This window comes from Pundamilia nyererei, unplaced genomic scaffold, assembly GCF_000239375.1.
Source record: "Pundamilia nyererei isolate P.nyererei 1_Seehausen unplaced genomic scaffold, PunNye1.0 scaffold00091, whole genome shotgun sequence".
In the NCBI taxonomy this organism is placed as follows: domain Eukaryota; kingdom Metazoa; phylum Chordata; class Actinopteri; order Cichliformes; family Cichlidae; genus Pundamilia; species Pundamilia nyererei.
This window is the reverse complement of record NW_005187492.1, coordinates 762496-789770: the sequence shown is the minus strand read 5'-3', so window position 1 is coordinate 789770 and position 27275 is coordinate 762496. Positions and strand designations below refer to the sequence as shown.

The window sequence follows — 27275 nt, the reverse complement described above, 5'->3', positions numbered from 1 at the left end:
TCATTGATAATATATCTTTATTTTTTTTTCTTTACTCTCACTAAAATAACTCAATTAACATGTCTTAACAGAATATCCTCGTCTACATTAAGAATTTAAAAGAGCATCTTTAAATGAATAAAACATGTAAAACACCACACTGTTAAAAGTTCCCCATGAAGAGCGAAGAAACTTTCATTACGCGACCAAAGCACGATGCCGCACAAAATACACTTTCACCGAACCGCATGAGCTGACTCGCATGTACATCTCGAGCATATTTTGCCGCGGTGCGTTCGACCTTAACGAAAGAAAAGGAAAATACGAAATCAAAAATCATAGCACTCATTGTTATTTTGCAATACACAATGTGTGATAAAGAAAAAGAAGCGCAAAGTTAGAAAGCATGAGGTTATCTTCCGCTTTACCGACCCTCCCAAAAAGTGCTCATTTGGATTTTAAACAAAGATTCTGAGCAAGCCGCTTCTTACAGAAAAAAATAGATACGCTGTATATCAAGAGGCTTCATGTATACCACGTTAAGACAATGTGTTTGGTACACAGTTATCCTTAAAAGTGCTTGTTGAAGTCTGAGCAGACCAGGATAAAAAACAAATGTACAGTACATTGGCCACATGTTAGATGTGTTATTTATAGAAATATACGTTTAAAATGACTGTTATTTTATACACATTCTAAACTTTAAAATCATATTCATAAAACCAGTTAATTTACCTTGTCATCCCTTGTTGTGTTGCTTAGACATTAAATAAAATCTCTTCTTTTTTTAAACACATTTTCTTCTCGTCATGCGTCTTAGTGTTTACACTCTTTTCATTTAATACAACGCCTGCATACGATTCATTTGTTGGCTTCTAGCTTCCCTGGAAGCCACTGGGAAAATATGAAACTACCAGTAACGCTGGCAGTATGATCCCCAGCAGCAGCAGCCTCACTTCACACTTTTTGTAGCAGCTCCTGAAGGTTAAAATAAACACACTTTCAAAGCAACAGTCTGTTGGTCTGGCTGAGGATAAAGTGCTGTTCTCCTTTGGCCCCAATGTGGAATCAGATAAAAAACACAAAAAAAACAAAACAGTGGTCAGAATCACTCGTAGACCCCGGCTTCTGATCTCAGAGCAGCGTGATAAAAAGCCTCATGACCCAGAGCCTGGGACAACAGTCTGTGCCCGCGGGGCGACATGCAGCCCTGGCCAGGCAGATATCCTGCCACGGCTTTAACGGATCTTGTGGGTTTAGGCTTGGGTGCTGCGTAATACCCCTCCATGTGGTCATATTGTGTGGGCCTGACTTTAGTGCTCTGAGTCCTTCTGTTGGAAAAGGATCCCAGATGTTCGGGATCCATTTGGGATTTGGCGTGGTAATGGTAGTAGTGACGGTTTTCTCTGGTGCTCTGCGACCTCCCGGGTCTCCTGAGGATGCTGGGTTTCACCATACCAGAGTAGCTGTTGACAGCGTTGGTCATCATTAATCGCTCCGGGTCGTGACCTCGCGTATGGCTTCTGTCGTTGTGCTCGACGGTCTTAAAGTTAGGACAGCCTCTTTCTGGGAGCGAGGGGACTTTGCGAAGCGGTGGCTGCTGAGAGGAACGCTCTTTGATGTGAATCCGCCTGGAAGGCCCCGAGTCCGCGCTTGAGCGGTGAACGCGCTGCCGCCTGGTGACCTCGGGGTCTACCGGCTGGGACCTCTGGGAAGTCGGGGATGTAAGCATAACATTTTGTCTTTCCATCTTGTCAGCGGAAAGGAGGCAGGCATTTCCAGGGTCAGACTTGCTTCTCGTGTGTGCGATGTCTCTACTTCTTGTGTCAGCAAGCGAGATGATGGGACTCTCACAAGGAGACGCAGCTGGATATGTGTTTTTATGTCTGGATTTACTCTCCTGCATGACTGGTTGATATAAGAGTCTTTCAAAAACTTCTGCGTCTCTCGCCTCATAAACAACAGTGTCCCTGCTTTCTATGAAAAGCTCTCTGTTCACAGGGGGGACGCGCTGAGGAGAGTAGTTGTAGTAATCTGATTGTCCGCTTTCTCTTGTTGAACGCACGGTGTAAGACTTACTGTGTCGGATGCCGCTTTGCCGGCAGGGCTCTGCGTAATAGCGAGAGCCATCTGCAGGGTTCACATTTGATTAGGGACTGTAGTGGTAGTCAGCGTGTGTGTTCTCAAACTGCGGCCGCGCAGGGTGAAGACCAGTCTGATTCAGCCTCTGATAAGGTGCTTCCTGGCCTGCTGTCTGCTCGACATAAAACATGGTGTCAGGGGGCAGGACTTCTGTCTCTGCCAACTCGTAATGACTAATCTGAGGGGCATGGAAGGAGCGAGCCCTCCGGATGGCCGGGTGCCCGACTACTCTATCGTCTGACCTCTGCCACTGGCCTTGTTGCCTGTGGCAGCCACTGATAAGGTGCTCATCTCTATGGTATCGTCTGTACTGAGGTGACAAAGGGTGCCTTAAACCTAAACTGCTGTAGCGGCCTTCGGAGGACTGCCTGTACAAGCCTTTTGGCCCAGAAAGGTGAACCGGCAGAGCATCAGGCCGAGGGCAGTGAGGTGCAGGCATTCGTGCTGCCTGAACTGGTCGGTGATGATGATGATGATGATGATGATGATGATAATGTTGATTACTGTAGACATCCTCAAGCATGCCGAGCGGCGTCTCCTCTTCTGGGCTGTAATGATGCGTTAAGGAGGGCTGTAATGGACGCGGAAACACCTCCTCGATGGATGCGGGCATGGAGGTCTCTGCCAGAACGGAGCGGAAATTAAAAACGTTTATCGAGTCCGGGTTGACGTATCCAGGAGAAGCCGATGGGCTCTGAGGCGAGTAGACGGGCTGAGTGGGTGTTGAAACTCCAACACTCTGATAGGTGTGCTCTGTTTGCGTGACATCGCCAAGCTCTTTTTTCTCTCTGCAGTCCCTCCTCTCAGCGCTGCCTTCATCCAAGCTCCCTGACCCGAGCGGACTGACATTAGGAGTGAAATTGCACATGCTTTCCTGTCCGTCGGTGACCTGTAGCGACTCTGAGCAGAGGTGCGGAGGCAGGAAATGAAGAGGATGAGAGTAGCAGTGGGTCTCCGCAGGGCTGTGCACCGATGTTTGCCACTGGGAAGCAGGGGAGACATTAGAGCCGCTGTACTCCTGGGGATACGCTTTGAGATCAAGGACTGAGGGCCGTGGTGGTCTGTCCTGGACGTGAGATGCTTCCGGTCTGTGAAGCGGATGCACAGGGACATTGCTTCTTCTTTGGGAGCCACTGCTGGCCTTTTGGGCAGTTTCAGCCAGAGCCAGAGCCAACTTGCGTGCGGCACTCGTCAAGGGAGGGTGAGGAGGGAGAACAGAGACTGAACTCATAAGTCTATCTGTTCCTGGGGAGGGATAAGACAAACAACGCTACAGTATGACAGGACAAACAAAGCTATGGTAAGACATGATGGGACAAGACACAAAAGCTTTCATAAGAAACTAAGAAAGGCATTCTTATTTAAATAACCGCTAACTTTACAGTATAAATCAAGTATGCAATGTGAAAGAGCAATGGCACTAACCTGGATCGGACATGTTCTGTGCAGACTGAGTGAGGTCTGTCACAGCTGATGCCTGGCTCGCTGTGCTGAGTGGGCTGCAGTGTTGATAGGACGCTTTGGGCCCTTTTCCATCTGCCAGTGGAGCGTCACTGTTATCCGCTGGGGTAGAAGAAACCCTCTGAGGTGGCAGAGACATGGATGCAGACTGAACATCTGCTTGCGTCTTAAATGATTTCTTCCTGAGTTTAGGGGAGAGCTGCTTGTAGCTAACCTTCCTCACACCTTTACTGAGCACTGGACTAATGTCTGGAGACTGTAGGCAGGCCAGGTTGTTGTTGTTAGGAGAAGAGATGAGCTCTGATTCACTAGAACAACCAACATTCTTCCTCCACTTGTTTGCATCTTTACCGTGTTGTGGTCCAGGGGTTGCTGAAGGTGGGCTGCACTGAAAAGACATGGGGTCAAAGTCTAAAATAGAGATGCCTGCAGCCGGCGGAGAAAGGTCGAGGTCATCCTCCTGGTGCGGAGGTGAAATGCCTGCTGCAGTACTGACACGGTCAGCACCAGCATGACTCTCGTGTGGCGGTTTTGTTTTGCGGTCGCGTTTACTGCCGCCGTTGTGGAGGTCGTCTTTACTGACGGCAGACATGGCCTCGCTAGTTGAACGAGGTCTGAGAGGACGGTAACTTGGAGGCTCCCCTGGGATGGAATAAATTATACTCATATTATATTTATACTGATTATTTAGTAGTATGTTGTACAAAAATATTATAAACCACTGGCAGCATGTTTGAAGTGTAAAAAATAGACAATATTAAACATTAATTACCTTGTAAATTTTGCAAAGAGGTGAGAGATTCTTCACTTTTGGTAGAGCGCAAAGTGCCACTATCTCCTCTTCCCCCTGCAAACATTTGATCAAATTAATATTCCTAATAAATTAATCAGCATCTCTAATAAATACATCAATCAGTACAAGAAAGCGATAAATTAAAATGCAAAAAAAGAAGCAATGAAGATTTGGGGTACAGAAGCTGCATGTTTTCTGGCTGCGCAACAGCAGCAGTGAGCTGACCTGGCAGTGCAATGCTCTTTATCTCGTTAGGCTCACTGGGGTGTCGCTTCAGTTTACGTTTGGACACAGAATGGGATTTTCCCAGGTGGAAAAAAGAGAGCCAGTTCCCCACTGGAGACTTCTTAGCCTTAGCAGGAGGCCGCTTGCTGCTGCAACACAGAAACGCATCATTTTCAATACTGGCGCTTGTTTCTAAAAGTACAAGAAGAAGAAATAACTGCTGTGAACAAAAACAAGACATTAGTAGTTACTATTTTTTCATTATATGATGCGATTAATTATCTAGTCTACAACCAGAGTGTTAGCGATGACTCACGATCAATCACAAATTGCATGATATTGTGACGTATGAGAAGAGAGTGAAAGGTTTTCTTATCATTGGCTGTATTACACAAACGTATTAGAATTCAAATCCATTCAAAACTCAAAGAGGATCCTGCCACAGCCATAAACGGCATGATCATCATGTCATAGAGTGGACCGGATTAGCACAATGATGATAGGAAACCCCCGACCAGTAATACGAGCACTGACTCAGCGATTATGACCAATAGGAGCATGTTCATCACCATCTAACAGGATACACGTGGCAAAGTGAAAGTTCGAACTCTCCTGTCATTTGTTTTTTCAGGTTTTTTCATGTTGTTCAAGCATGTTTATTATCATGGAGGATCTCATGTTAATGACTTGAATGACTAAATTGTTTGAACTGATTCTTCAGCCCATCAGGAGCAAGAATTTGTAAGTGGTGTGCATGAAGGTCACACTGTGAAAATGGAAAAACCTTGTAAGTGACCTTATCCACACATTTCTTTTTTTATGTGTTACAATTTGTATTCAGCCAAAACTTGAGTGAAGACCCATTACGTGATCATCGTTAAGTGCGATTAAACTGTGACCAATACTGTAAACGGACTGGCAGATGACGGATGCCTCATCGGTCATCTGATTGGACTAAAAAAATAAAAAAAAAATAAAAAAAGAGAGAAAATGCAAAATTCCCAAAAGTGAACTTGACATTTTCAGATACTTGTTTTGGCCGATTATTCATCTCATGGCATCTAATTAAAGAATAATTTAGTTATAAAGTTTGCAGCTTTGCTTTGTAAATGACTTTTAATTAAGTGCCAAATATGCTGCTCATCCATTAACCGTTATCAATAAACAGATCAGATCGAGTGTGACAGCGCGTGAGTCGCGGTTCGAGAAGCAGAAGGGTTCCTTCACATATATCACAGAAGGCGGCCATATACCAACCTCTCTATCGGAAGCTCGATGACTGTGTGGAACTTGCCGAGGAGAGCTCCTGGTCCCTCTCCGACCTCGATGTAGTCACTGTGGGTGAGGCAGGGGGTGGTGGCCGGGGAGCTCAGATGTACCTGTGTGCGAGCCTGAGCTTCCTCTATAGACAGTAACTTAGTGGATGGGGAGCAGACCATCAGGGACTTTGGTCTGGATAAGGTGTTGTTACCTAAAGTTGAAATGTTCAGTGTGTTAGAGATGCATACAGGGTATATAATGTATACAAGAACTTTTATAATCCTTGACTGGGAAACGGTTTTAAAAACCCACTTACCAGTACTTTCCCTTATGATCGAATTAAGTTTGGGGCTGAAGAGAGCCTCAGTATTATTGAGGATGAATTCCACCACCACCGACTGGATACGCACCTCCATGAATGCGGCCGTGCCGCTAAAGCAGGCCGACTCGATCTGTCTGGACCTGAAACAGAGCAAAGCACAGCGCAACCCATTTCACAGCTCTGTACCACTGAGACATGCCCCAGTTCACCGTCACAGAAAGGCTAGAATGAAACAGCAAAGCTAATGCTGCGACGCTATGATAGTCACCTGAGGAGGTTAGGTGCCCAGACGATAGCTAAGTTTTTTGTGTGCATGTTAGTGATGGAGCTGAAGGTGGCGAGTTGGGAGAGGTGCCTCATGAGGAACTCCAGTGTCCTGCAGAAAAAAAGTAAATTTTTAATCTAAGCTTTTTTCTTTTTAGACTTTAAAATTGACAACTTTAGCTTATTGTATCTGCTCAAACCCAACACAGTTATCCTTCCTATTACCAATAAAAAGATTTGAAACTGGTAGGATCAGTTTTTCAAATCTCAAGCTAAATAAAATAACTTTCAATTGCTGTGTTTGGTGAATATGAGAGACATTTTTGTAACTGAGATATCGGCTTGTGTAGGAAAACGGGATCTCACGGCTTCCACAAACCAAATCAGGCTCTCAGCAGGGTCCGACATGCTGTTTACAAAATCCCATTTCTACTTCAGACCACCAGGGTGCAGCAGCAGCGAGCTTGAAAGCTGACCTGTAATGTGGAGGAGGCAGCTGCTGGATGACATTGTGGATTTTGACCAGCCTCTCCTCATCTGTGGCTGCAGACACAGCCTCCTGTAAAAAGACAGAGGATAAAGCGCGCATGACTTCGAGACCGTTAATCACAGCCGAGGGAGTTTCCTCAACATCCCCGCTCTCGTTTTCCCCCTCTTTTTTTAAATATTCAAAGCAGCCACTGTTTTGTCTCGCTTAATCTGCTCTTCGGGTTTTAACATGCACAACCCCCGCTGTTCCTAGAAAGCTCAGCGTGATGCACTGACCCCATTTTGAGCAGCACTTCAAAATGAGCAGAAATTTTGAAATGATTTCCTCTGTTCTTTTGTCAACACTGAATAACTAGAAATAGGTTCCTCGCAGCTTTTTTGCCCTACTTGTAATACTTGACACTGTTGCAATACCAGCTTCCTTTCTGATATCTATTCTCAGTGTAAACCCGTGCTGTGGTCCTTACCGAGAATCTGTCGTAGAGCTGGTAGGTGAGAAGAGGGTTGGGCAGCTCCCTGAAGTACAGTTTGCAGAGAGAGCCCACTGAGTGGATATCCTGTGTGTAGACGTCTCTGCTCAGGTCTGGGACCTGTTCAGAGTCAAACTCATGCCTACATGGAGACCAAAATAAAGAGAAAGCAGAACAGTGTGGGAGTCATCCTACTGCCCATCTGTCAATATATGAGAAAAACAAACAACAAAAACAGGACGATAAGCTCCCTTTGAGGCAGAAATCATTAATTTACCACATGATAATTATTATTACTATTTCAGTGTCTTTGTTTAAAAAAAAAAACGTTATTCTTGCATCTAATGCAGGAAATCTATTAATAAACTTGCTGATTATTATCAGAAAATCGTCGACTGCTTTTTTATCTCCTGTGTTTTCATAAATGTTGAAAGACTATTTCATGTGGTGACAGTCAGTTATTTTAAGTGAGAAAAGACGTTTTGATTGGCTGTCAAACACCATCAGGTTCTGTGCCTAATTTATGTACTGATGGGGGATTGTTTCACAAATTCCTCCTGGCAAGCATAAACTAGATGAGAAGACCATTACAGCCGTTCAGAGCTGCACAGCTTGAAACAAATTGTGTTTGATGGATTCCAAGAGAAGCAGCTCAAAAAGAAAACAATATTTAATGAATCTCAGTATATTTCCAATTACTTATCATAATTCAGTCACCAAAAAAGCTTTTGAAAGAAAAAAAGAAAATAAGCAAAAAGAAGAAAAAAAAAGACACTGAAACCCCAGAGGGAACTCAGACTAGAGGGAACATTTTAGAAGGTAGATGCCAGTTTTGGAATTTGGTCCTTCCTGGGAATCCTCAGGAATTGTTTAGAGTTATATTTCGATTTTGCAGCATGTGCGAAACAGGCACAAACCTCAGTTTCTGAATGTTGGAAGAGATCCCTGAGAGCCTGTAGATCCCATCCACCACTCCATGTTTCTCTATGAAGTCTGCACAACTCTTAACAACCTGGGGCACTGCAATAGACAAAAGATGGTCAGCGACATGCTTCATTCCTTTAGGATATCTGAAGTTGTCTATGCATTACCACATAAGAACAAAACCCCCCAAAACTCATTGTTCCTCTGATTAACAAATGGACTCTCCTCTCAAGCAGCCTGCCGTAGATCTCACAGAGGAGGCTGAAGAGTGTGATCCCCATGAAGCTGGAACACATTCTCCGGTCCACCTTCTTAAAAAGAGAAACCACTACCACAGTCTGCCAGTCCAGAGACATTGTCCTCAAGTTCAGTGCTTTGCTGCAAAAGCATGCCCACTAACACAGCCCTGAAACATCCGGTTACTTAATTAAGAAATTCGAGAAGAATCTCATCCACCCCAGGAGCCTGGCCATCAGTGATGGGCAAGTCTTCCCCCTGGTCCCCAGTCTCTGATTCTTCTGTGGAAGCCGTGCTACTGGGATCTAACTATTCCAGTGCACTACACTTACTGTAGACAATGTGAGTAGAGCCCTGCTCTCCCCTCCTGGAAAACCTGATGGTTTGCCACAATTGCCCCAAAGTCTACTAAAAGTTTTGCACCATGGTCTCAATAAACTCCTCCCACATCAAAGTTTTTGCTTCAGCTACAGCACAGCTGCGCTCCATACAGCCTGCTGGTAGAAATGAGCTTCCCCCAGAGGGTCCATTGGATGAGTTAGGGAGGTGGTTGGGGAGAGGGAGGCCTGAACATATTTGCTTAGACAGCTGGCCCTGTGACCAATGACTCAGATAAGTGACAGAAAATGGCGAATGTAACAATAAAACATCAGTTTTGTCTTGATTCGGTGTAAAAATATGCTTTCTTCAGGTGTTTTATAAGTTGAAGGTTTTCTATATCACGTTGCTTGTGTTACATTTTGCACACATTTTTGATGCCTCGATCGGTTCTTTCAAAAGCAATTTTTGAATGGGACGCCCTGACAAAAATCAGTCATACCACGAAGTACTACATGTGCAGCCAAAGCCCGAAAACCTGGATCGTATTTCTCCGTACCACAGCATGGCTCGTTGTGCTATGCAACAATTAAAAACATTTCACTGAGTCAATGTGTTGCAGTGGATAACAGGCTCATTCATCACTGTAAATACAAGGTACTGTGGTTTATCTTGGGCGAATCCAAAACACACAGTCCTGAGGCTGTTAAGACTCTTGAGTGAAGTGTTTACGCAGCATTTAAACATACATCACCCACCTTCAACAGGGAAAAACACTGTAATACAACTGGATTTTTTCCTATTTCAGCTGTTTTCTATGAATCATTACTCACTGGCTGAAGTGTTCCCACGAGGAAAGGTTACAAGTAGGCATCGCTTCATTGTAAGGAGTCACAACACAGGTGAAATTACATTATCCAGCGTGAAGAACAGATTTTACTACAATATTTAGCAAGAAATGTATGAAATTAAAATAATACACATGATGAAAGTCACATGAGTATTGTCTACCTATTGACCCGAAGGCCTAAAAACCCAAAATACACAAAGCAGTTTTGGCAAATCTACAAAAATCTATAGAGCCACAGATTCACGAGGTAATCCCTGCTTTGGGATTAGTTCTTACCTTCCAGCAGTTTACACTGAAATGTGAACAGCCAGCAGGTAAAAATGATTCACTGTAAAATGAGAAATAAAAATCCATTTTACCCTCATGTCCTGAGTTGTGGAGATGTTCCCCCAGGTCACAGCCAAACACACGCTCTCGGAGGATGCCGCGCTGCCTGAGCTTCTGCGGCGGCGGTCGAGACTTCATAAAAGACCTCAGGAACGTTACCAGCTTTCCATGCTTCTTACACACTGATTAAGATGAAACACACAACCAACATACATATAACAGGCGAGTGAGATCAATCTGACTCATATCCTGGAAGCAAGTCTTAAATAAATCATCGCGCACCGACACACACACACACACACACACTGAAAAGTACCTGGCTTTGGCACTGAGCTTTGAACACTGGGGGGAATCTTGTCATTTATCAGCTCAACACAGTCACAGGGGAAGAAACCAACCTGGAAGAAGAGAGAAGAGAGACTGAGAGGACTAAAGGGGAGAGACAGAAACTGTGATACGCTTGAATGTTAAAAGGACCAGAGGGGGTGTTTTATGCTGGAGCAGACTGTTATACGGCGAGGGTGCAGAAATAGGTCAGGAAGCATGAGACGCTGCCTCAGACGCTAAATCGTCAGCTATCAGCTGCAATAGTGTGGCTGGCATTGTTTGTGACAAACAGACACAAAACCTGTGAGTCTGTCTCGTTGCATCTAGATCCTCATTGCAAAACGTGCTCCTTTTGGCAGCAACTACTTCTACTCTAGCAGGGACAACAACACATTTGATTACTTTGGTAAGGCATCCTGGAGTTGCAGGCCAAACCTATTATTAAATATATCCACAGACTTTGTATGGACATTGTAAATGGTTCATTTATTTCAAAGCATCAAATTTTCCCATCTCCAATTTGCATAAAAATGTTGTGCGTCCAAAGTCTGAGGATATAACGATTGCTGTGAAATTTAGGCTTCATATGCTAATTACTTTGTATACATTGTATTTCTGGTTTGTTGAGCCACTCCCAGGGTGTTTTTCTTTCACACTTTGAAATCTGAAACTATATTTGAATATGAATATCTCATAAAGTATCCACAATAAAATGCCTGAAATGTTTTTATACATCAAACACAGCAAAATAATTAACAGTTATAAGAAAGGGATTAATAATTAACTTTCCTGTCATAAGTGTCGCGAGGCCAAATTGCCGTTTCCTCATGCCGAGATCGGTATCTCCAAGACCTTAACTTCCCATCCCAACAGTAAGTCTAAAGCCACAACTGCTGCAGGCAAGCAAGGACACACGCTAACTGCCAGAATATATATGAAAATGCTACATTGTTGCATTTTTAATGTCTCTCTGACTATATTTTAAACTTAATCTGGATTATCAGACTGCTCCGGGGCAGTAGGACTCGAAAATTAAAATACACAAAACATATTTTAAAAACATTATTTGCTTAGTTATAACTAGAGTACCATTTAGAAACTATTCAGACCTTTTTGGATCAGACACAAAATGTTTTTGAAACCAGAGAAAGTCGAGCAGAAGACCCATGATGATAGAATGACTCAAAAATATTAAAAGGTAAAACAGAACAGGGATGCAAAGTGGGACACCTCTGGTTCTCTTTAATTAAATTCAAGGTATTACCTGTTTTTACCTGTATTATTATACAGTAGAAAGAGGACATTTGTGCATTTATTATACCTGAAATCCATGTTTCCCTCGCCACCAGCCTGTGTCTTCTTTAGGCGGCATGTCGATGACTGAAACAATGTCCCCCACCTGGATCACAAAGCGTGTGATGATGAGTCTGATCACAGGTGAGTCCATTAAAAAGGAATCGTGATGGAATCAGAAATCTGCATATGCTAAACACTCGGTCAAATAAAATCTAGCTAAAGAAGAAAAAACAAGTTAAACAAATGGGAGTGTGTTTCTCATAGATGTTTTATAATAGCTGGTACCTCAAAGGTTAGCTCGTCTGTGGCCTGGGCTGTGTACCGCTTGGTGACGTGGGCAGCGGCGATGGCGGGGACATTGATTGAAGCTTCTTCAGACACCAGCAGATGGTTCCCCTTGTTGTCGATCTAAAAATAAAAAGTGTTACAACAGAGACGTGTTAGCCCAGTTTTTCTTAAGCACAGGAAGCAGGGAACGGGAGCTCTGTCACTGCAGAAAAAGTGACAGAGACAGGAAGCAGAAGAGAGGGAAAAAAATATTTTCTTTTTACCTCCAACTTGACTTAATATCAGTCGTTTCCTGTTAAAGCAGAGCCTGAACAATGCACAGCATGTAGCATAAGCTATTAAACTATTAAAGCATGTTTATAACCCCTCAATGTCCAAAATCGTCATTAAGGCTACAGGGGAGGGCATCAAATGTAATCTTTATAGGCGAATGAGCTACAGGAGACGCACTACTTCACAAAATACACTGACAACCGCAAGTTCTTTCATGCTTGTGTTGATATGATCTTGGAGCTCTGGTTTCTCTCACCATCAGAAATGTGGAGGGTTAATGCTACCAGTCTTGCCCAGGACACTCTAAATTCTGTTGTGCTATTGTGCTAATTCTTGATTAAAATCAAAAACTTACGTTTTTCTGCAACAAAAGCAAAATGTCAGAACAAAAATCACCAAAAAGATAGTCAGATACCTCCATCCATGTTAATACCGGACCACAGTTGATCTTATTGTCAGCGATGTTAGAGAAGCGGGACAGGTAGGTTGCCAACATTGTGGCTACTGACTGGAAGGAAGCACATGATCAAGATTTGTAAAACACAAACTGTCTGTAACATTAAACAGATAACTTCAGGCAAATCTGTGATCTTATACGTTATGGACATAGATACCTCATCGGTGTCCTTCAGCGTGTCGTATCGCGGCAGCTCAGTGAGCTGGGAGTAACGACGGTCGTATATACACAAGTGCAGATGCTTGTCCAGCACCCGGAAGTCTTCATAAGACCTCTTCACCAGCCAGTTTCGACCCTGAGAGGACGAACAAATGATAAACGGAAATGGAAAGAAATATACGACATCGTGCGATCTAATCTCGTTCACAAAAGTAGCAAGTGATGTTACCTGGCAAGTGATCTGGACCAGAAAGACCAGCTCCTTGGAGTCCAGCCCAGCCTTTGGTCCTTCACTCTGCCCCTCTGCAAAGGCCAGCTACGGAGAGACAGAGAAGCTAACGCTGAGAAGGCTGTCGTGCTGAATAATTGATCAGTTTAATACAACAACCTCTCTGTATATGACCTGGTATACAAGGAGAACTTCATGTAAGGACCCATTTCTGCATGAAATAGTAAAACCACTTTTACGCTGAACAGTCGAGTGAAAAAGTGTGATGAAAATCAAGCACCAAGGCACTGTGGGCAAATAATGCATTAATAAAGGAGGATGTGAAGATTTTGTAAAAAAGGAATTCCGACAAATGATCTTTAAATGTGACTGACAGCCTTTGTGGTTAAGTTATTTGGCGGATAAGGAGGATATATATCATCTGCCAGCAGCACTTCACTATAAATCCTGCAGTATGAAATGTATAATAGATCAGCTGTTAGCATTTGAACTTGGAGGTGGTGTAGATTTAAAGAATATTTCTTTTTCTCTTCCTCCTCACTAATTTTTAATATGCCCCAAAACTGAAACGATCAAAGCTTCACTGTAGTTTGGGAATTTGTTGATAGACATTACTGTAGCAGCGACTTCAAAGGCCTCGAAGCCAAGGGAAGTTCTGGTTATTTATATCTGTTAGCAACTCATCCAGATACACTGTTATACAACATGCAGCGACCCAGTTACTGCTCAGCAGTAATACAGCAAACCACAGTGACAACGAACGCAGTCTGAGAAATTTGTATCTAAATAATTCATGATGGAAGAGCTCTTGTACACTGTGAGAATCTGAAATACTAGTCCTGACCAAACAGCTAAATTAGGTACCGACGGGTCAACGAGCCAAAGAGATTATGATGAGAAGGATTATGGACTGAATCACAGACAAAAAAGTAGGTTTCAATTTAAAAGATTTGAATAAAAATAAAACAGCAAAAATCTCAAAGTTTTCACCGAAGGCATGCTTGAGCATCACTTCTTCCGTGACGCTCACACCTCAGAGGCTCCTCTCTTCAAACTAGAGCATGCTAATGCACAAGCGTGACATTATTTCCTCACGAATATCAACCATCAGAAGCTCAGATGAATATATAGTCAACGCATGGTTATGTTACCTGCCACTAAGGCATCTCACATATTCCCCGCAGCTGGAGGAGGTGGCTCTCTCTTTGTGTGCAGCCGCAGTCCTGGACCTCAGCAAGCTCCTCCAACAAGCCAAATCTTAGCTCAGAGCAGCGGCTCAAACGCAGCTCGCCTATTTGCCGTCCCCTGCCGTTTTACCCAAAAAGCTCATTTCCAATGCTTTGGATCATCGCGCGCTCATGCTCTGTTCTAAAAGCAGAATATATGAAAAGAGGATGCTCCCAACTGTGTGTGTGTGTGTGTATGTGTGTATATATGTGTGTGTGTGTGCGTTACCCCCCTTCCTGCATCCCTTTTTCGATCTCTTCCCCCTCCTCCCTCTCCTGCGCTCGGTCTCCATCACCCTCCTCCTCTCGCTCTCCCTCTGTCTCTCTCTCTCTCTCTTAACCCTCTTTCCTTTCTCCGGCAACAAAAGGGGGTTTGCCAGTAAAATGGGCTCAGCCGGCACACACAGATACACAAGCTCATCCATCATACAAAGGCACAAGACAGAAAGATGACCCTTTGTCATTTCAAAACAATTCTCCTTCACTGCGCTCTCAAGGCGAGACTGCAGCTAATCTGGAGAGGGATCAATCAGGCAGGCTGCAGACAGAGGCAGTCTGCTGTCCTTGTGCTATTCTGCAATCATGATATATGAGACTTGATCAGCGCCTGGCTGCAGCACTATGTGGATGAAGAGACATGAGAAATGCATCACGGGACAAAGACTAATCTCTCAGATTAAGTCGAGGATTCATCACGTTGCATTGTGGCGTGCAATACACCTCACAGCAACGTCTCCACACACCCAAATTTCTATTTCAGCTTGACTCTGCCTTTTGTCTCCTTGTGGTGCTTTCCAAGGTCACTGGAACTGTGCTGCTTCCACTTCCCTCCACGCTGCTGATGCATCCATCACAATCATGGCAACCACAAGAGGACGCTCAACAGAGTCAGAGCATCCAAGAATCGAAGTCCCGTCCAGCCTGTTACACTGTAGCTGACTAATACTAGATGTAGGGATTCAGCCTTAAAGTATGTGTGCATACATGCATACACTGCTCTGGCAGCCTAAAGCTGACACTGGCAGCCTGTAGTTGGAGCAGCCTGTATCAGAGGTGACTGACGCACTCTGCTGGCAAGCAACCTGCACTACACCGAGGTTAACCAGGCGACTAACAATCACTTCCACACATGGATGAGCAGCCACTAAGGCTTCACTGCTTCTTATTATCACTGCAGTGAACAAAGTCTTTCTTAAACCTAGAAAATTATCTATATGTCCAAATAATTTATTACGTGGTTAAAGGAAAGGAATCCCAATCACTGACTTCAGAGGCCTGTGTTATGAAGCCGGATTTAAGGTTTAGTCTGTGCTTTTAGGTTAACTCTTCCCCTGCATCAACTATAACTGCAGCCACACTCACACACGTAACATGTGATTTATCAGACTGAGATTTTAAATTTGTCTCATACAAAATCCTACAATTCCTGGATAGAATAGACTATTTGCTCTATTGTGGCATTTAAGGAGAAAGAAGGATAGAGCAGTAACTGTCCAGGAAAGGAAAACAAGGTTATCGATTCAGCTGCCACGCTGCGTTTAAAGAATGATTCCTTTCTGGAGCAATTCACTAAAACGGCCACTGAACTCAAGCCAAAGACACAATTACTAAACATAGAAACTCTGCTGCTGAAGTCACGGTGTAAGTATTTTCAGGTCTCACCTGAACATTGCCAAAATCAACTGTCTCATAGTGGAAATGGGCACACTCTGCCAATCTGGGAAAGTGACCTCTGGGAAAAGTCAGCCTGAAAAACAAAAACAAAAAAAATATATATAGCAAACGCAGCAACTTATCAGTATTTAAAACACTGTAAAAAAGAGAAGAGCAAAGTTTATTGGCATAAAAGAAGAAGAAGAAGAAGGGTGAGGTTAGGTCTGCACATGATAACAGACTCACTTATCTGTCTGTGTCACACCCGTCATTTTATAGGTCCTCATTTCAGTGGCCTGAATAAGAGGCCTGGTTTACAGCCTATAATAGCAGCAACACTGTCTCCAGGAACACCTACTTCTTCATGTTCTTGACCTTCATGCTGGCTGTGCTGACGCAGGAACGCAGGATGGGCTCAGTCGGGTGCTCTGTGATGTCATCGCTCCTTGCCTGCCAAACGGAGACAGCACACTTCGATAAATGTCAGTCAGTCACGGGACAGCTGATGGAGAACCATTTGCAGTGACCACAGTAATGATGTCGATCACATGAAAGAGTTAAGGTGCTACAACTGAAGTGCTACACACTAAAGGAGTGACTCTAAGCAGTACAATACGTTTTATGCTACAGCATAGTATGCAAGGCTAATTTGTTATATTACTATATGCTGTGGTGTATTGCATTCTTTGCTATCCTATACTGTGTTATCATATGTGTGTTCATGTTTTGTTGAAATGTCATTTACACTAATATCAGCAACTCCTGTAAGCATATATCTCAGTACTTTGAACCAAAAATGTACTTTATTCAGCATATTTCATACCACCATGATGTCAACAACTCAGAAAACTCGTGCAGCAAACTTGTTCATTTTGAGGCAGAGTTCATTGGAATTTTTCCAGTTAGAAATCAAGTTTTCAATAGTGAATGCATGAATGCAGTATAAGCTGTAATCTTGTTCTTCTTTAAGCTGTTCCCTTTAGGGGTCGACACAGCAGATCATCCCTAGCATCCTCTTCTGTCACACCAACCCTCTGCATGCCCTCCTTCACTACATCCATGAATCTTCTCTGCAGTCTTCCTCTTTTCCTCCTGTCTGGCAGCTCTATAATCCACTTTCTTTGTCTAATATATCCACCATCTCTCCTCTGCACATGTCCAAACTATTTCAGCCTTGCCTCTCTAACTTTGAGCTGTCCCTGTGATGTACTCATTTCTAATCGTGCCAACTCTGCAACCTCCACCTTGGCCTCCTGACTTTTGGTAAGTGCCACCGTCTCCAAACATGTATTATAGCAGGTTTCTCTACCACTGAGCAAACCTCCCCTAACACTCTTGCCACTATCCTTCCGTCACACTTGTCTCCACCCACTCCACGTGTACATAGCTTGAAAATCAAAATGCAAAGTTGGAATTTTTTTTATTTTTTTTTTAAATACAGTATACATTTTTTTTTTTTAAAATGCACACGTCATGTGACCACTTTGCCTAATAATCCCTCAGGAGGTAACCATGAGACAACGGGTATCTGGTGCCAGGACTTCCTGTTTTTTGTAGTCGTTATTGTTTAAGAATGTAGATACATTTTTAAAAAGCAAATAAGAAATAAAAAATTGCATTTTAAAATGCATCTATGTTCGGTTAATCAAACAGGAAGTATTGGCACAAGATACATGCTGTCCCACGGTAATGACACTACCCCACAGCCACCCACCTTTGCTCTTCACAGGACTGTTTCCCTGCTTGCAGTCTAACATTGACCAGATGTAAATGGTTAATACTGCTTTAAGCAGAAACCAGAACGCTTCCAGGAACAAGAATCTAGCAAGTCCCTTGCTAACAGATTCTGCATATTCATGTGCAGATATCAGAGTTAAGAGAGATTAATATGGATAGAGAGAGATAGAAACAGACAGATGGTAATTAACAAACAAAATTCACCAATTTTACATCTTAGAATCCCCCTTCTGATAGATAAAGAAGACAAACAGAGAGGAAAGATGACATCATGTGTCTGTGGCATGACACCGTCATCACACCTTTACCTCAGCTGCTATCAAGCATGTCACCTCAGTCTCTGGTGAGATATCCTTAAATGCAAATTTACATAACAGCTGACTTTCACATGTCCGCCATATGACCTCGGTGGCAAGATGCTGTGAATAACCTCCAGAACCAGTGCAGCCTCATGGAAGAAGGGAGACATCCATCTCTGCTGGTGTTTATGCGTTTTCTTGTATAAGTGATGAGTCAGAGGCGTGTTTGTGTGTGTGTGTGTGTGTGTGTGTGTGTAGGCGTGTACCATGACAGTGGATGTCTCCTGTGGTTGTTTCTCCTCTAGAGGATTACTGTTAGTGGCTTGAGGTAAGGCATCATCTTTGTCCAGCTCGGTAGACGGTAACACGTCACTACAGGAAGACACAGGCCAGGAATTTAAATAAAAGAGAGATAACATGTCACAGTATCAACTGCTGTGCCACGGAGACTTTAAAATAAGGCTTGTCACTTTTTAAAAAAAATACACCAGAGGGAGCAAGTGAGGAGGAATTCATAAAGTGTGGCTTGGTCTCAAATCCTGACATTGCAACAGCATGGCCCAGAAAACATGTTGTACAAGCACTGCAAGGTTTAAATTGCATCACATATGATAACTGGGAAATATGTGAAAATACTAGTTTAATCCAATCAGGTCAAGGTGGAAACATATGTTGCACAAATGTCCGTGATCCAGATTAATCTGAAAGCAAAACAAAACAAACTGTAGCACATTTGGGGTCTGTTGGATGCCCTTAGGAAAGCCAAGGTTGACTATTCAGTGAGCCATAAAGACAATTCACCCACAAGGGACTGCTTCACAAAACCGTCACTTGAAATGTGACTCAGTGTATTGAAGAGGGCAGGGTGAGGTTCCATTCAGCTCAACTTTTATGAGCAACAAAGCCAGGGGAGAGACAGAGCACGGTTTTGTCAGCGTAATTCAGCATGATGAGATCAGGACTCCAGGCCAGGAACACAGACACACAGTGTAATTTATGTGATCCACAGGGATACAGTGAATTGCATAAGAGAAGAAGAGATATGGTAAAGTCTGGACATGATGAAGCTTGAAACAGAGACAGTCTGTCTGTCTCTCTCTCTGGGGACAGGGTCATGTTTTAGCCTTAACGCTGTCCTGCTCTTACTTTCCTTCATGCAGCATCTCAAATGCAAAAACGCATGTAAATGAGCACACAAGCACATGATAGTTAGAGCTACGCACGCACACGTCTGTCTCCACACATTTTTATGTTTTTACATGATTCACATCAGCTGACATGATGTGAGAAAAAAAACAGAGCAACTCACCTCTCAAGGACGTCACTACTTCCTGGTTCTCCCTCGGGTCCTGAGGCAGCATTCTCAATCACCGCGGCAACCACGCATCCAGCCTCCATGATGCTGCTTTTCTGCAACTGTCCGCTGTAGAGAAACGTGAGTGGGAGGAGAGGGAGGGAGACAAAGCCAGAGTGGGTGGGTGAGCGTAAGAGTAGAGCATGGGAGAAGGAGTCCGATCCTATGAAGCCGCCAGACGTTAACACACTTGAGGCTGCAGCGTGCGCGACTCTCAAGGCTACAATTCACATAGCCCAGACTGTAATCTGCGATGACATCATGCTACAGTGCCAGGAGCTGCTTCAGGGATATAAAGAATGTCAGACGGCACATTCATGAGATGATTTCATGAGAATATCAGCTTCTTTTCTTTCTTCCTTTTTTTTTTAAATCATTTTTGCTCTGACAGGAGTTAGCTGGAGAAAACATCCACCTTCAAGAAAATGTCAAGGCTGTCATGGCAGTTTCAGTATGAGCCCCGGGATAAAATTAGTTCACTTAGCATCATTATCTTTGCTCATAGATATCCACTCACTGGCCATTTTGTTTGGTGCAACTGTTAAGCTGCTAGTAAATGCAAATATCTTATCAGCTAATCACATGGCAACAACTCAATAAATTTTGGCACGTAGAAATGTTCAGAACAACCTGCTTAAGTTTAAACTGAGCATCCAAATTGTTAATAGAGATGATTCAAATCACTTTGAATATGGCATTGTTGTTGGTGGTCTGAGTATTTCAGAAACTGCTGATCCACTGGGATTTTCCAACAAAATCATCTGTAAGGTTTACAGAGATGGTCCATAACTGAGAAAATGTACAGTGAGCACAGTACTCTGGTTAAAAATGACTTCGTACATCAGAGGAGAATGGCCAAAATATTTCACACTGATGGGAAGGTAATAGTAACTCAAATAATCAATCATTACAACCAAGCTATGTACAAAAGCATCTCTGAATGGACAACATGTTGAACCTTGAAGCAGATGGGCTACAGCTGCTGAAAACCACACCAGGTGTGACTCCAATCCCCTAAGAACAGGAAACTGAGGCTAGTGTCATAAAGGTGTGGGAGGTTTTTCCTGACAGACTTGGGGCTCCTTAGTGTTAACTGGCATGATTAGAAATGCTACAGCTTACTGTACATGAATATTGTTGCTGACCATGTCCATCCATTTGTGACCACAGTGTACCCATCCTCTGATTGCTGATTCCTTTAAAATGACAATGAGTATACTGCACAATCAAATAGAGCATCTGTGGTGGAATGGGACGTTCACATCATGGATGTGCAGCCAACAAATTTGCAGCAACTGTGTAATGCTATCGTCTTAATATGGACTTCATCCATTATCTACTTCTAGTTATCTTGGGGCAGGGATAGCTCAGTAGGTAGAGTGGTGGCCCCATGCTCGGAAGGTCGGAGGTTTGATTCCCCTGAACAGCTACCCTGAGGTACCCCTGAGCAAGGTACCGTCCCTACACACTGCGCCCGATGGCTGCCCACTGCTTCACTGAGTGAATGGGTTACACGCAGAGAGGAATTTCCCCACGGGGATCAATAAAGAACACTTTCTTCTTTCTTTCTTATCCCTATCAAAGCACCACCTCACATTGGGAGGTCATAGAGTATACCCTGTACTGACCTTCAGTCTGTTGCAAGTCACAGACAACTAAATAAGGTTCATACTGGTGCTGTCCAGGTGCAATTTTGGTCTGGGGTTATTTCTTATGTGCTCGGCTTGGCTCCAAGTCACGGTCTGTAGCCTATCCCAGTTACCACAGGGCGAGAAGGGGGGTACACCCTGGACAGGTCGCCAGGCTGTCGGAGGACCAACACAGGAAACAGACGACCATTCATGCTCACATTCAATCCTACAGGCAACTTAGAATAACCAGTTAACCTAATCCTACCAACTGTATGTCTTTGGACTGTGGGAGGAAGCTGGAGTACCAGGAGAGAACCCACACAGACATGAGGAGAACATGCCAACTTCACACTCCAAAACTCAAATTTAAAAAGTTTTAAGTGTAAGAATGGGTAAGAATCATCATATTTGGAAAGGCTCATACCAATATGGCCCTGATCTATCTTACTGTCTAATGGAATCCAGTATCACTACTGACCTCCTTATGTACTGTAAACAAACAGAAGAAATGCCCTGATTAAGCAAACTCGGCACCACAATCTTCCCATAACTAGCTTCTAACCAATGTGGGTGTGCATTGTGAAACAGTGCATGTTAAAAGGGCGTGTGGGTGGAAAAAACAAGCCTCTTTTCACACCTCTGAGGTTCATCTCCAGCACTAAAAATCCCTCCATTTAACTCTAAGGCAGTTTTACCTTCCCTAAGCAGCTCTGCTAATCAGCACAGAAATGTTTGGAGTAACAAGTAGATTCGTCAGCCCCAACTAACTGCTGCTGTAGTAGCAGTTTCCCACCAGCCCCTCTGGCCCAGAGCCTCACTGAGTTGCTGTTGACGGCCTTCTACAAAGCCTCCTGACTCAGCAGAATGTGAGCAGGCAGACAGGAATATGGGCCAGATCAGACTCCAATTCATCCACATCTCATACTGCACCTCCTCTCTAACAGACACTGTAACCTTGCCAAAGGAGAGCCAACGTACTATACAAGCAAGCAGCAAACGAATTTATTGTTTAGAAGTGTTGCATCAAGCACTGCTTCATAAGGGTCACCGGAGGGAATGGTTTTTTGGAAAGTCATATAGAAGTGAAGACAGTATGCTGCCAATTAATGTGGCTCTAGAGGCACATGTAATAAAATTAGTGCCTCTATTTACAGCTTAAAAATCTAGATTAACACAAAAAGATCCAAGCATTATCTCTTCATTGTTTACAATATTTCCTTTATCGTGCATTCCATGATTTTAAAAAAAAGTGTGCCACATGGTACAATACCTGACCTTGCTGATGGCACCGCATAAGACAGTGAATCAAGCATAGGAACATGCTGTACTGCACACTGCAGAGGAGGCAGGCTAGCTGTGTGCTTTAAAGCTGCCTGACAGAAACAGAAGCCTGACAACTTGTGGGGGATGAGCTGAAGATAGCCGACAGCAACATATGATTGAGGGCTATACCAAACACCTCTCAGCATTATGAAAATCACAACACATGGAGGAAAAAAACAGGAGGACTATTTTGGAATTGCCCCAAATAGCTTGAGCTATAAAAAGATAAAGCTGTCACATCTGTAAAAAAAAGTCATTACTCTAGTTGATCTTGGCAATGAAACAGGTAGCACATATTGATGCAGCCGTACAGGTGAGAAAAACACCATCCCGCCAAACCAGGCATCAAACCCATGTAACTAAAACTGCAGAGCTGCTGTACGTCAAGCAGAAATCATCTTTCCACCACATCTCCATCAGTCATTTTCAATGTGTTAAGCAAACCTAATCCAGATGTACAAATAAAGAAACCCTCTACCTGTCACTTAAAAAAAAAGAAAAAAAGTAGTGCTGCTCTGATGTCAGGAGACTGCAACAGAGAGTGTAAAAGGATGTCACCCCGGTATCTGATGGCCTAGATGGCATTTTAAGGAAAAACAGGGCAGCCTACACAGTCGTGCACACTGTTTATGAAACTGCTATCAGCATGTGTGCTGACAAGAAGAATGACTGCCTGTATATTTGTAGCTACAAACACACAGTAGATGTGTCTAAGTGAGTCACAGATACTTTATCACATATGAGAGGAGGCAGGAAGGCAAGCCAAGGAAGCAAGGAAGCTAAGAAGAAGGAGAGGGAATATGAAAATGTCTTTTTACCTTTCTCTGTAAAAATTGAATTTAACTGGCACATATTAATGCAAAAATCGCTCCCATTCTGTGGACCTACAGTAAACAGTGTAACATGACCTAATCACACCTTCATTATGGAATTAGCAGACGTCTAATGAAAGAGCAAAAAGAGTAACAATAAGGCTACATTGTAATTATCACTGCTAGCTTGCAGAATGTTTGATTTTTACTTTTTAAATTTGATCCCTTACTGGCCAGATGATAAAACACACATTGTTGGAAGTCGCCTAAACAAATACTTCTGGCTACATGATAAGTGTAAATCTGCTACACTCTGTCCTGCTGTTTTCACCACATTTGGGTGTCTGTATTTCAGTGTTAGCTGGGCTGTGTGAAGCAGGTTTGCAGGCCTGTTGTGGTTAGAATGAGCCAAAAATAGTTAAGATGGCAGGTCAGAAACCCAAAATGAGCTAGAAAAAAGCTGAAATTATCCGAGAAGCTGAGGTACACAACAAAGTGTGATGATAATCATAGATGGGGAGGAGGAGTCACCATGACACCACCCACTCATCTGTGAGCGGAGCATTTTGCCCGTCACCATCAGGGTCCTTTAAAACTACATTTCACATGTGAGGGGTGAATCCGAATAAGGAGAGAGGGCACGGCACACTCATAAACTTGTGACTTTAAATCACATGACAGCCAATCAGATACTCTGCTTTATAAACTATTTACTTTACATGGAACTATGATTACCAAAATGAACTTCGTGTTGGATTCAATAAGACTTGAAACTGGTGACTGGGACAATAAATATATTCGCAAAGTGTTTACTGAGGTCATGAATGGAAAAACAAGATGACTATATCATAGTTGCCAATAGTTGCTATTAGAAAGAAAGCAGGTTTAAGGCCCTTGAGCACTGGTTCTACTTTTCAGACCCAAATACAATGCCCATTTCTTATATACGGTCTATAGTGATAACTGTCTCTGGGTATGTGACCCTTTCACATACACATGGCCATGGTATCTGTGAAGTTTATTAAATACCGACTGTATCAGCTTAAACTGCACTTTTAATAAAATTCTTTTATTTTTTCTGCAGAACCCCCCAAAAAGGCAAGTGGCTGGCCGATGGAGGAAACTTGGTTTCATGCTCTCATTCTGAGCTCTGGATTGCAGTCAACACAGGCAAGAGACGCAGAGGAGAAAGCCCTGTGGTTACCATGGTAACCTCTCTCCCGTCCATCGTGACTTGATGCTCCTCCAGACTGAGGATGAGGTAAGCACAAGGAGGCAAATGATGCCTCAGAGGAACCTTTGGCCAGAAGCTCCGACACATCACCAGACAGTCTATTTGTCGCTTCTCTGCACAGCAGGACTGAGACAGCAGGTGAGGCACTGCTCTCTGATAATGCAGTTTAAAATAAAAAATAAAAAATCAACTGTAGTTACTGAAGCTTGGGCTCAAATCACTTCATAGAGGGAGGAGGAGGAGATGGTGGTGGCGAGCGGTCATTTGATCTTATAATCTCCTTGAAATCAAACCACAGTGAGATTAAATTTAGCTCGGCCTTTGCCCCGCAACCTCCAGAGTTACAGTGATCCCCGGTGCCAGGCAGAGAGCGGGGTGACCAGCAGGGCGATTAAGTTGTATGCAACAGAGCCAAATATTTAATCAACAAGCTGATCTGTCACTCTGGATGACAGTCTAACCCTTACAGTAAGATGAAGGTCTTTCCAGTATAAGCACGAGTGTTTACTTTGTCTGAAAAAAAGACATTTTACCATTTTACTGTGTAAGACAAAAAAAGAAAAAATGCAGGAATGCCAGAGGACAAGATCCCAGCTCCCTTTACAATCTAGTGCAATCTAATACAGCAATCCCTGCAACAGCTACAAACTTTGTAAAGCTCATGTTCAGCTGTCAGGGAGGTTTTGACTCAGCTCTGTGGAAATGCATTTATAAGGCTGTACTGTACAGTCGACTGGACCACATTACACAAAATACACATTACCATAGAATATGACTAATGCAATTATTACAGCGAGCCCACACACTCCAACACACATTTCTAAATAATATTTTCTACGATGAATCGTTTGTTTTACGACATCTCCAATGCATTTATCTCCTAACGTCAAATACAGTGTCTGTAAATAGCACGTTTTGTCCTACAGACATTACAAACATAATTGTTCCCGAGTGACAAACTGGACCCAGTGGATTCTGGGAGTTGTGTAAAATGTCATCAACTGGATAAAAATATAGTTCATTAGTACAGAATGTCAAATAGCTCAAAGTCTTTACTGGTGCATCTGCAGTCTTAAAAACAAAGCCATTTAAAATGTATATATATGATTACTCAAATGTTGTTAACATATTTCAGTTAACTGAGGGATTGATGGACTAACCATTCACTCAAAAGTCTGCCTGTTTCTGTGTTTGACTAATGTAATTACATGTGATTTTGTTACATAAGTATAATGTAAAATTTTACATTTAATTGAATCTGGGCAAATGAAATTCACTTGATTGGTATACATTACATTTAACACATTAACAGTTCATTTAATATATTTCAGTAGCATCTCACTCAGAACTGTTGCTTTATGTTTGTTTCTACTCTACAGCTATTTTATACTCAAGCCTCCACCACACTTGCCATATCTTACATAATGAACACAGCCTCACAAATTACAATACAATTCTTAGCCTTCAAACACTAAAGATCTTTCTAACTAATAAATAAACACATGGCAGAAATTCGAATACAGGAAGTGCAGGTGTCACAACACTTATTGCAGGGCAAGTGTTGCACTGTTGCAGTAACACGGGTCTTGGTTACACTGTGTCCACGCACTGCACAACAGTGATTCACAGACACACACCAGCAACGAAATCCTCTTGACAGACAAAGTCAGTTTTAATTCCCTGTGATGCAATCATGCGCATATTGCAGTCCCGTAAACCGACTCCTGGGATCCACTGGGAAAACTTTACAGCCTGTGTACTCTGACCTGTTGGGCCTGACAGATCAGCGGTCAGCTGCGTGCGTAACACACGCGCACACATAAACACACGATCATTAGTCAACTCTAATGTAAAGAATCACATCAGCTTGGTGGGGGGGGGGAGGTCTAAAATACGCGCGATGGTCACACCGGTTGACAGCACATTAAACCCGGTGTGGTTATGTCTGCACAGCCAGTTACGATCCCTGCTCAAACAGCAGCCTACCTGTAACTGTACCCGCTGCTCCACTCTGCTGCCTCCTCTATGCTGCACAGCGCAGGGCTCCTCGACGAGGAAACATGTTGTCAGCATCGCACTGCAGAAATGCGCGGCTCGGACTCACACTCGGGCTACGGCTGATCATCTGAGGTAGACGTTTTGCGGAGAAAACCGTTGACCGGGTGCGGCATCGCTGAGGCAGTGTGGGAGTCTTTCCGGGAGCCGCGACCGGACTGACTGAAAGGCTGGGAAATCTGCACACTCGGTGCCGGGAGCGCGCGCTGCTGAACTGACCTCGTGCCCGCGCCTAGGATGTTTTAGCCTCAGGGCTTCCCAGACCTTTCAAAGTCAAGGACCCACATATGAGGCAGGCATGAGGGTAGTGCAAGCGCTTGTTGGAGAAATATTCACCAGTCCGAAGAGCCCGGTCTGGCAAGTTGTGCTGCATTAGGTAATGCTCAGTAAGGAATTACATAACCCTGTAAAATAGGTGGGTGGTAACAGAGAGGAGTGAAACCTGGTGTGCAAGTCACTCATCCTAATACAGCATCTATTGTGCTTGTCCACTGAAGGAGGTAATGTGAAATTCAGCTCTTCTGTTTTAGGCTGTGGGAGCACTGGGACCTTTTGATGACCTTTTATGGTCCTTGCAAACCTGTACTAAAATTTCTGGCCTACTGTAATTTTGAAAATCGATTATACAGCTAGCATAATTGATAGGATCTAATCCATCTTTTTAACAGAAGCTTCTATTTTCATGCACAGCCATTTTTGGCACCATTGAATAACATCATAATATACTGTGAACAGTTTGTGCTCTCTCTTTATTTATTTTTCTTCCAAAAGTAGCTAGCATATGATGGAGATGGACAAAATGTGGAAATTAATTTTGATTATAAATCTACTGCCTGGTAACTAGTTAGGATACCATACAAA

General features: G+C 43.3%; 1 protein-coding gene across 4 annotated transcripts; it reads right to left on the bottom strand.

Annotated features, from left to right (window-relative positions):
* Positions 1–26791, bottom strand: arhgap32a (Rho GTPase activating protein 32a). Of its 4 annotated transcripts, none has more exons than XM_005739324.1 (22): positions 26346–26791; positions 19315–19428; positions 18272–18377; positions 16328–16419; positions 15979–16063; positions 13091–13177; positions 12860–12997; positions 12661–12753; positions 11970–12092; positions 11710–11787; positions 10378–10459; positions 10094–10243; positions 8323–8425; positions 7403–7547; positions 6923–7005; positions 6451–6558; positions 6177–6322; positions 5858–6071; positions 4601–4749; positions 4355–4429; positions 3547–4224; positions 1–3366 (listed from the first exon to the last, which is right to left on the bottom strand). In XM_005739324.1, exons 2-22 carry the CDS (start codon positions 19401–19403, stop codon positions 2129–2131), a joined length of 4062 nt encoding a protein of 1353 aa, XP_005739381.1. In that variant the 5' UTR covers positions 19404–19428; positions 26346–26791; the 3' UTR covers positions 1–2128. The 4 variants fall into 4 exon arrangements, with proteins under 4 accessions (XP_005739381.1, XP_005739382.1, XP_005739383.1 ...); XM_005739325.1 differs by having other exon boundaries at positions 4601–4746; XM_005739326.1 differs by having other exon boundaries at positions 3271–3416.
* Positions 26792–27275: the final 484 nt, after the last annotated feature.

Coding starts and splice junctions, on each gene's coding strand:
- arhgap32a (XM_005739324.1), bottom strand. CDS start 19,403: ATGGAGGCTGGATGCGTGGTTGCCGCGGTGATTGAGAATGCTGCCTCA. Junction 12,998..13,090: donor TGGTCCAGATCACTTGCCAG/GTAACATCACTT, acceptor TCGTCCTCTCAG/GGTCGAAACTGGCTGGTGAA. Junction 6,559..6,922: donor CTGCCTCCTCCACATTACAG/GTCAGCTTTCAA, acceptor TTTTTTCTGCAG/GACACTGGAGTTCCTCATGA.